The sequence below is a fragment of the Acanthaster planci genome, linkage group LG09 (genome assembly GCF_054643075.1).
Source record: "Acanthaster planci isolate LZ-2023a linkage group LG09, COTS_SCS, whole genome shotgun sequence".
Classification (NCBI taxonomy): Eukaryota; Metazoa; Echinodermata; class Asteroidea; order Valvatida; family Acanthasteridae; genus Acanthaster; species Acanthaster planci.
The window spans coordinates 8,671,930-8,682,901 of NC_141785.1; the positions used below are offsets into that span (position 1 = coordinate 8,671,930).

The 10,972-nt window shown below is 40.1% G+C and overlaps 1 protein-coding gene across 4 annotated transcripts in view; it reads left to right on the forward strand.

Annotated features, from left to right (window-relative positions):
* LOC110980631 (syntaxin-like) overlaps positions 1-10,972 on the forward strand; it is a 55,063-nt gene that overhangs the window by 34,899 nt on the left and 9,192 nt on the right. Inside the window, exon 10 of one of the 4 annotated variants that reach the window (XM_087140918.1) lies at positions 9,716-9,905. The exons of 2 other annotated variants lie outside the window; for them this stretch is intronic. In XM_087140918.1, coding sequence (XP_086997044.1) covers positions 9,716-9,793 — 78 coding nt within the window. In that variant the 3' untranslated portion in view covers positions 9,794-9,905. Of the gene's footprint in view, positions 1-2,769; positions 7,972-9,715; positions 9,906-10,972 lie in introns of those variants that run through there. One more of the 4 variants, XM_022237499.2, reaches the window with a different exon arrangement.

Genomic DNA, 10,972 nt, shown 5'->3' on the forward strand with positions numbered 1-10,972 from the left:
TTCAAGCTTTCCAGTGACAGTGAAAGAATGCAGAATGAAGGTTTCCAGTAAATGGGAAACGCTGTTCTCATGATATAGACATTTGTGTGTGAATTTGGTATTATATGATGATGTATTTTTTTGTGGAGAGGTTTTCTGTGTGGAGAGTGGTGAAGTGGTCACAATGTACCTGTGCGCTGTTTCCGTATTCATACATATGCTGTGATCAACTGACCCACTGTACTGATTATGCATTTGATGCTTATTCGTGGACATCTTTATATTAACATATTTATTAACAATGATTCTTTTCCATTTTAAAGGAGGTTCCAGAAACCCCTACTCCCCGCAGAATTTTTCCTTTCAAATATTTCCCGACTGCTTCAATGCGTATTTTGCACTGTGCTGGAAACAAACAGTTCAGCAGCATATTTAACAATAAAAGAAATCATTCATTGACTCATTCTAATCAAAAACTAACTGTATTCTCTGTGAAATGTTTTTAAAAATGGGAAGGAAAAGCTCTTCATATCCACGAATAGCAATCCTTGATTTCGTTAATTATTGCTAATCATTCCATGATCATTTCCACAGCACCATGGTAATTTGTCATTGCTTTATGTGCTTGCTTGACTTTCTTCCTGTCCATTTTCCTAAGTTTAAAGGTTGGTTCATTCTCTGTGAGAAAAGGCCAAAAAATTTGTGACAGTGTGACAAGTATTTGTACGGCGAGTTTGCAAAAGTGGAAGACAGTTGAACCTTGTGGCATAATTTTTTGCCGCAATTTCTTCCTGATAAAGTTTAATAGCAGTAGCTCACATTGAGTATGAACCAGCTTTTCTTAAGGGAAAAAATTGGCATTTGGTTAAAGATGATAGCAATTCTTGACCCATCTCCTCACTGGCCACTTTGCCTCTCTCCTCCTGGGCACTGACATGTATTCATTGCGTCATCAGAGAGAGCAATATAGGGCTTTAAAACTAGGGCCCAATTTCATGGCACTGCTATGAGCAAATGATTTTGTGCTAACAGAGAGTAAGCAGGGCAGAAGGCACTCTTACCGCAGAGGAAACAATTTGCTAGGATTCGCTTTGCTCTTTGCTATGAATCTCTGAGCGCCCATGTGTAAGGATGACCATGCCAAGCACCGCCACAGAATACTTTTCACGGTTAGCAAAATTTTATGCTATAGCAAGCACGACTTTTCTGCTGGCTGTTAAGCTATGCCATGAAATTGGGCCCTGCTTGTGAAGGGAAGGTTGAGGGTCCCGTTAGTAGTGTTAGCTGCACAGACGAAGCGACTCGTTTTGAGTGACCTGCATTGCTGGCCGTAGAGAGCAAAAGGGTCCATTCATTAATACCAGCAGTTCTCCAGAAGCGTTAATTACGATTATTGATTGCCGATGATTCTGTTTGGAGATGCAGGCCAGAGAGTGTATTGATGCTGGTAATGACAATATAGGAGGGCTTCCATCCGCTTTCATTTAATTCGACATTTGTAATCCAATTGCACAAAGTGGATCTGCCAATCCCAGTTTCGAGTTGCAAGCTCTTGAAGACAAAGTGCGTTTTGATTCAATCACTTGAAGAGTTGCCATGGTGTTCAGCACCATCGTGTGCTTATTTGGCAGGCTGATAGATTAGAAGCAATTCATAATACCAAGCGCCACCAAGAGGTTGCCACAGAGAGGCCAGGTTTCAAGTTTAGCATCGACTGAAACATGGCCGCCTTGCCGCTCATTGCATTTGAGCATATGCCAGAAGACACTTGGGGAAATATTTGATAGGTTGGGCCATTCCATGCAATGGAAAGAAGAAATCGTTAATACAAACTGCCACTCAAACTAAACTTACAAGTCTTCTCCCCTGACGAATAAACAGTGGAAACAATTCAAGTTCCCCACGCATAGAATTTGGCCATTTCCCAAAAGGAACTGTGAACAATGGCCCTCCCCTCTTAACCTCACTGTATTGTGAATCACCTGTATTGTAATGCTTTTTTTGCTTATGAACACCCTGCCAAACGGTGACCTCAAAGGGCTGTGGACAGAAATTCCATCATTAATTCTTGATATTGAAATTCTGCCATGATTGAGTCGGCCTTCAATACACTCGTGGCTTGCATTCACCAAAACACTGCTTTTGCCTGCATTTTCACATCTCATTCAAACCAGGGTGGCTCTAACGGGTGTTTTTCTTTTCTTTTCTTTTTTTTTTTCCATCTTCTCTCACACCCATTGCTCCGCCTCCTTGTGTGTGCAAACCTCTTCTCGGCATTTTGGTTTGACATTTTGGCTTTTATTTTGGTTAACTTCACCTCCATTTTGTGTTGTGATGATTTGCCGTGACATTGCTGCTGTTACAATCCTTGCCGCACCGCTATTCTGCGTAAAATGTCCGCCATACCTTGCCACGCCCTCTTCAACCGCTTGTTGGCACGCCACTCCGTTTTTTGTTTTGAACAACTGTTTCTGTCTGTTCCCCAATGCCCACTCCCTGCCCTCCCTGAAACATTCCCACCCTCTGCCACACCCCATTCCTTGCCATATCCAATACATCGCCAACCCCACCCGTGTTTGACCACACCCATCCTTGCTTCACCACCCCTTTTACTCTTCCATACCTTGCCTCCATTGTACCTCATGCTCCTGTCCTCGCCCACCCTTCTTCCCTGTTGGACCATACCCTGCCCCACCAAAATGTCACTCCCAACCTGCTCCTGTGCTCCATTCTCCCTTGCTCTTGTGCTTGCTGCCTCCTCCCTGGTCTGCCTGAATGAAAACCCTACAGAAAAAGATCTGTATCATGGTGTGCTGTGGGGTCCTGCTGACGATCATAGTCATTGTCATTATCTCGTCGGTTGCTCCGTCGTGATACTGCTTCCCACCACATGAGGGCGCACTTCATCTGACCACCTCCTCTCTTTCCATCTTGTGGGACCAAGTGGCACCTGCACCATTTCCGAATCAGCTGGACACTGTACCTGTTACTGTGCGGGTCGGTATGGCATGGGGGGGGACTAGACCATCATTCCATTCCTTCCCCAGTGGGGGTGGTTGCCGTAACGTCTGTAGAAAAGTTTGTGGAAAATGGTGGCACTGGTTGAGATTTTGAAGGTACAATGTAAAACATGAAGCAAAGACAAAGAAAACAGGAAAACTTAAGCTAGCAAAATTTGAGGTCAGGAATATTTAACAAGCAAAATGGGAAAGAAAGTAACTATCACATGACTACTTGTAGCTATTCTGTAAAATGAGACTCTCTTTATGAAACTTACCGTAATATCAGTTTCCACTTGACTTTCTAAATACATGTAGACTAGTATATGATACCATTAGGAAATGTGAAGACCAAAGGGAAGGGTTGGTGGGGCTGTTTTGCTTTTTTTGGGGGGAAGGAAAGGGGGGGTTGAATATGTTCATGTGGATTAGAATGTAAGGATCTGTTTCGCTCCACTGTGTCCACTGCACGGACGTTTGCAGGATGCCTCCATGGTCTTGAATTTTTGGCAGGATCGTCATTCTAGAAGTAGGACTTTACTGGGAAAACTGTGACCCACAACCAACTGTATCATCTACTCCTGAGTTGGCTAAACTGTGTAAGGTCATCCAGATTTGGATTCTGAAGCCCCGCCTGGCGTGTCAATGTAGCGAACTGTCCGGTACCTTTTCTGTGGGTACAGACTGGTGACTCTTTCTCAAGTATAAATACGTCTGGATGTGCATATACATGTATATTGCCAAGTTTGTGGGAGTCAAACCGACATGCCCTACAAAATGAGGCAGAGGTATCAAAGGAAACATAAAAGGCTGCTTGTAATTCAGAGAAATAAAGTCGTAAAACTATTTAGAATTACAAAGTAGAATATTCTACAGATGCTTAAATTGTATTTATGAAGAAATAGTTCTACATACATGTATATTCATCGGATATCCTTCTAAGCGTGTGTGAGGTTACTGATTTGTCACTTTTTTTTCCTTGTCGATTCTTTCATCCATCTCAGAAGAGATCCTGCTCCAGTTTTTTGCTTAAGTACTGGATGCGCCGTGAGATTATTTTTAGGTTTTTTATCGTGGAGTTGCTTTGGACATTTTTACCTAAATATATATATATCTGCATAATTTTCAGTGTTTGATTCTCAGATATATGAGAGAATCATTTATGATTTATCAGTTGGCCTGAGTTTTGTAAGGATGTGTCATACACGCATGTAGAAAATAGTTTTCAGTGATTGAAATATGAGTGAATTATAAAAAAAACGAACATTTTGAGGTGAAAAGTTGTAGAATTCACAAACACTACGTGTTTGTTACTGTGTAACCTACATTTACACATGGAAAGTGTATATTCCATCTTTGTAATCAAAAGTGAAAATACAGTGTAAATTTTACTCAGTAGCCGATTTGTATTTCCACGTAGAGAAACCCCAGGTTTGTTATCATTTATGCAAGTGGGGAAGTTTTTGTCTCCCCTCAAAGTGAGCATCAGTGTCGCGTTTAAATGAAGAATTTGATTGTTTGGGATTTCTTATCAGAAAAGTTTTGTTTTGGCGTGAAGATGTTGAGATGTGTGTATCGATGCTGCCCCCCGTGTTTACCCCATCGCCTCATTGATATGGAACAAAGTACTTGTAGGTTGGGCCTTCTTTTTATGAATGGAAAAAATTTGTATTTGGCCTCGTAAGAATTACTAGGCTGATCTTTGTTTCTCTGGTCACAAAACTTTTGATCGCTAATCAAATCGATGATGAATCAAATCATGAACAGCCAGATGCGCAGTGGGTGTTGCGATCTCGTCACTGCAAGACAGTCACAATTCATCTGATGCCAAATCATGTGACCAGTTCACATGAACCATGGTGAAGGCCTCCTTTTGTTGTCGTTCGTTCCCAAAACACCTGACTTCACTTGTGGCATGACTAGCTAGACATGTACCTGTAGGCAAACTGGGCGTGATGTGTGATTACTCTTTGTGATGGACTAGAGTACATCTGTCCACTGGCCCTCTGTTGAACTAGCTGATGTCCAATGAGAACATTTTCGAGTGCCTCATGACAGTGGAACCCAGTGTCATGGCTATGCTAACCACAGAAATTGGGCTTTTTATGGTCACATCATTCTTGCAAAGAAATCCCCGAAAGCGCAGAATCTGCAAATCTCATACTCCTCACTGACCGTTGAGATGCACCCACCATCGGCAAGGACTTGTCTGCTGCAGTAAGGCACATCTTCTTCGCTTCTAGATTTAGTACAACCAATGGAAATGTCCTAAAGTGTCAGGTACCAGCAAGGACACAAAGCTGCCAAAACCCTGTCAGTTTGTACAACCGAAACACATTTAAAAGTGTGCCTTCAGAGTGCAAACACGCAGAGTACATGTTATTGCTGTTCCTCATGCATATTCACAGTTGAGAGCTGAATCCTTATTTGTCTTGTTTGTCCATTTACCATCACCTGCCAACTGCCATTCTCGCTATTTTCGTGCAGGTTTAAAAAAACAGCACACGAACGCGTGTTTTTTTGTGGATGTTGCCTACAGTGATAGTTTACATGTAGCACATCTGCATACACGTTTCATAGCAATCTTTGACCAATCACTTTGGGCTAATACACACAACTGAGCATGGGCCTTTTCCATCTTACATTTTTCCTTCTGGGATGGATAATCAATGTTGGCTCCCTTAGGTGCTGGAAGTTAACCAACTGGTTCCAAAGGCCAAAGTTCACTATTAGCATGGAGCGTGATTTGACAATCTGCATGATTACCTGATCGTGCTGTGTGATTGGCAGATCCTGTTGTAAATCTCCAACTTTACTTTCCTTAAAAAAACAAAAGAAAACAAAACAATCTTCCACATCTGCAAATTAGAAAAGGCTGATGGCTGCTCACAGAATTTTTGACAAAGCATGGAATAAAATCTGCTGATCTCGCAGAGCTTGATCGTTGACACAGATCGACCCATCACGTCAGCATGAGTATTGCTCACCGAACCCTATTCGACCTCAAGGCTACACGTAGGAGTAAGTTTGATCCAAAAAACATCTCAACCAAATTGTGACACACATTCCTCAAGCACACGTTGCTGCATCGTGGGAGAGCTATTTGCATATGGGTAATTCCAGAAATTAGGGTTACAAAAGTGGGACATTTTTGTGTCCCTGTTACATCTGACCTTTGTTATTTGACAGGGAAATATCACCAGCATTGATTTCTAACTATTAGTATTTGGTAGCTTGGTAGGTAAATTTCCATGAATTCATCACTCTTGGAAATTAGAAAGTCTGTTCTGAACTGAAAAAATCCTATGTTACATGTAGATGTGACAGGGGCACAGGAAAAAAAACGGACCCCTAATATCTGGAATTACCCATATCTTGTAAGTCGTACACTGTGAAATTGGAGTCAGGACTGAGCCAGTTTTTTTACTCCCATCAGCACATGCTTAATATGAGACTATTCAGGAACAGCTGCATGGGGGCGAGTCTGTCCTCTCAGCACAGCCCCATGCTGACTCATGTGAGCGCTTTATTCCCGATAGACCTTAGCTTTGTGAAATACCGAAGTGGCCCATATCATACAGAAGAGGATGGGGTAATCTTCCCATGCCACTGTGTAAACTGATAAATACGCACACCTGTGTAAAGTGAACGGTACAAAGCCGTCACAGTGTCAGAAATCTTTGGGTACCGAGTACTCTAAAACCATTCCGGATAACATTTTGTGAGAAAATACAATGTCTTAGTTTGGGAAAAAAAGGGCATGTTTAGTTCCATCAGATAGGAACGTGCAATATAAAGCCAACGACAGTTGCTGGGGGTGGGTCAAGGACACGCCTTCCTCAAAATCTGCCCTCAGATTATGCATGGCTGTAGTGAAAAAACTTGCTGGCAGATGTTTCATGAAAGTTAAAGCAGGGAAAAGACCCAAAAAAAGGACAGAAGACTGGTATCAGTCCAATCCTAATTTGCCATTACTTTTTGTGTGTGTGCTAGAGGCACGTTTTATTCTTAGTATGGTTGCATGAAGAGCGATTGAAGATAAAAAGAATTTGTACATATTATAAGCATTTATTGTCAATACAACTTACAGTATGTAATCATTGATATTTATATATATATATTCAACCTTTTTACATGTAAGGTGTCAGTGCCGTTTACGTTTTGGAAGTTTTAGCAGTAGTTGAGCCTGGTACAGCGTAAGCTCGATTGAGATAGGGGTTCAGAGTTTTTGTAAAAACCTGTCATTTTTAAAGAACAAAGTTCCAGCAGTTGTTTCCATTTTTTGTCTTACAGTGTAGTGAGTGCATGAAATTACAAAGTTTCCTTTTTCTTTTTAGTTTGTTACCAAAGAGACACACTTTCCTGCGGGAATGTTTTGCGAAAGTTTCTGGAATTCTTCAGTCTTGTTTGGAAACAGTCAAGTCATTTTAGCCAATAGAGGGGGCTGTTTGATTCTGTGATTCTCTCTCTTAATCCCCTCCCCCAATAAAAAGAGGGAAGAATTTATTTTATCAGGAAAATCAAATAAAGGTTTAATGATAAACTCTAAAACTCTGGTCTTCTACATGAAATCAGAGTTTTAGAATTGAAAACCGAAGCTGAGCCAAACTGACCTTTCTTTTATTTGTTGTTCACATCGCTGTAAAAAATACATTCCACATTTATCCTATTTGGCATCCATTTATTCCCATCTGTGGTCGCGAACCATTATAAAAATACTGTTTTTCTTTTGTCAAAATATAAATACATACATGTTTTATCAGTGTTCAAATGTTGTATACTGTTTGTATATTGGAGTATTCATGTACTTCACCGTAGCCTAGCAGGAGAAAAAAAGAAATAGACGAAGTCGTTAACGATGTCTTATTTAAATCTTCTTGTACATGTAGAGAGTAGTCTGAAGCTATCAGCAAATTTGCCCTGCTTGTTCCCAAGGCATTGTAGAATATTCAGTGGAACCATATTTCTCTGAAATAAAATATTAAGTACTCTACCCAGATGCTGTCGGCTATATTATTTGATCTGATTTCGGCAGACAAAATATTTTAGTTTCTTTTGCCTCTTGTTAGTTAAGGTCTGTGCATCACTTTGTGATGTATTGCTTAGATTTCCATTGCATTAATCTAAGTTAATCACAAAGTTTTCTATATACGTGTATGTCGTCCTCAATATGTTTTCTACTGTCAACACAGCAATGGGTACCATGCCATTACTGTGGCTTCGGTCAGAGTGGCGAAGCTACATCCAAACGTTTCGGCTGTGGCTGAAGGCAGCACATATGCCTGCGGGAAGGGACTTCAGCTGTGAATTAGTGGCTCCCCATAGGTGCATGTACTTTACCTAGCTGCCGCCAGTTCCTTCCGAGGCAGCCAGCATCCTCCGACTCGGATTGTCCTGAAATCTCTACCATCATTTTGATTTCTCTCACATTGCAGACTTCCGTTTACATTTCAGCAGGGTTCTCCCCAGGAATTTTCAGAGGTGTGGGGAATTTTTGTGTTTGCACAATGACAAATTTGCGAAGCGGTGGCATAGGGTTGAACTTCAGATGCTTTCGGGTGCATTCTAGAGCATTTCCTGAGCATTTCGCTCGTAATTGCACATTACAGATTTAAAAATAACTAAGTTCTTTATTTTCACTATGTTTTACAAATATGTTTACATTGATTTTGAATTGACCAATCTCTTGATAGGCAGGTGTTGCAAAGTTCTATTTTTCAAATTTCTTCTGACAGTGTTATTGCCTCCTCAAAAGTGATCTGTCTTTTAAGTCATTTTCGTTTGCTCTAGTATTTAAAGCAAAACAAAATTAATGTTAACGTAGAATATTCAGCAATTTTCAATTTCCTTAGTGCACTGACATACATTACACTGCTAGGGCCTACATGTACATCTAGCATTGCTGATGCATGAGCATCAAGTGTTTTGTTTCAATTTCTTTGTAAGTTTAACAGAATTTATAAACATATTCGTAGATTTTATTAAATTAACTACCAGTACTGTTCCAGTCAATCCCAATTATGAATGAACGTTGGGAATTATTGGAAAATTTTGAGCACAAAGGGAAACTTCTGCTCAACCATGCTTAAACTTACAGTTAGATGTATGAGGTCCTCCCACTAAAAATAAAGAAATGAATAAAAGCTTATTGCTCTAAACATTATTTCAATACCCATGATTTCTCAAACTTTTGAAATGTCAGAAAAACAAAGTATGGATGTCAGATATGTCAAGCCTAGATGCAGGGCATCAAAATTTATTGTGAAGTCTGAAGTTTCCAATTAAACATGTACATGCATGTCATGTACATGTCTAGCCGCACAGTTGCCATAATCTCTCAAAATTTGTTTGAATGTACCTTTTTAAATTGAAATCAAGAGGAGAAAGTCAGAAAGGTTGTCAAAGAGTGTTACATGTTTAATAATCATGTTATTTCTTTTGGAAAAGCGGTTAGTACTATGAACACATGACAACCAGGGAGAAAATCACAAAAGGCAGTCCGTATCTGCCCGTGTGCAGCCTGCGGCACATGCAAAGCTACCACGCACAGCTCACTATGTTGACTGGACGCCACGCAAGAAGGGCCTGCCGCCCTTTTTGAAAAGAAATCGATTAGTTTCATCATACACGTAATTTGTTTGGCTTGTTTGTGTTTGCGATAATGTGTCTTTGCAATTGATATTGTACCCTTCTTTTGCCCCTTCCCCCAACTTTCCATTTCTATTTTGCTGCTGCAGAAAATGATTGTCATCGGCATTTGCATTGCTGTCCTGGTTGGAATCCTCATCATTATCTTAGTTACCACTCTAACTTGATCGAGGCGACAAAGTAAACTTCTGATAGCACGCATTAGCCATTTTTTGCCTTTTTTTTATTCATCCTCTCATTTTTCTCAATCAGAAATTAGTCCTCCCACTCAGGCTCATTGCATGGTTTCATTTTTTCCAGTCACTGTCTTTAAATAGCGATTTCTCAACAATTAAGAATTCTGCAGCCTCACCATTTACGTGTGAGGTCTTCTGGGCCTTGAAATGAGATGCCTAAGTCACAAACAAGCAGCACACGTCAAATTAATCTCTTGTCCCTTCATTTGCTCCAAGTGTGAATTATGCCATGATATTTGCGTCATTTCCCACAAAAACATGTTTATGTTGGCAAAAGTTTACCCTCTTAAAGGGAAAATATTTGGTCCTGTTGCAGCAACAAGCATATTTTAGTCAACAGACCATTGACAAACATTGTACATGTGCTTGAGTTTTGTTTGGGCATTAACTGTTTCAGAGATAGATGTGTCTATTGTATTTTTCCACACCAACTTTGCACCAAATGCTGTACCTACTATACAAGTAATACTACGAAATATTGTCAAGAACTTTTCTTTTGTGTAATCAACTTGCTTTACTGTAACTTTGATTTGGTGTCATCGGTGATAAAACCCCCCTTTTTTGAACATGTGTTTGGTAAATCTGTTAAAACAAGGTCACAAGTTATAATTTCTCATAATAGATTGGTTTTTTTATATAATGTGTCAGTTCAGTCACAAATGTCAAAAAGTTTCCACAGCCAATGAAGATAACTGAAATGCTTGTTATCGCAAACATTACAGACAAGTGTTCTGTGTCAGATGTGAATGCATGTTGGCCTACATGTAATGATAAATGATTTGATTTACCTCTAAAGTTGCAAGTCACCAACAACTGAAATGTTGAAAATTTTAGTCATCCATATTGAAATATTCCTGTAAAAGTACATGTATTATCTTTTTATGTACAGGAGCATTTGAACCTCGTAACACCCAAACATGTTTAGATTACACCTTTCATCTGTCGGGAAACATCACACGTTCATAGCAATTTTTTTTAATTTCTCAAAGCTGGAATTTGGCAGAGGGATTTTTCAGTTTGTCACATTGCATGCCACCCTTCTCAGCCAGCAGGTGTCCTGCTCTTTTTAATTTGATTTTTAATTCCCTCCAGATTTTTTTTCCCGGTAAT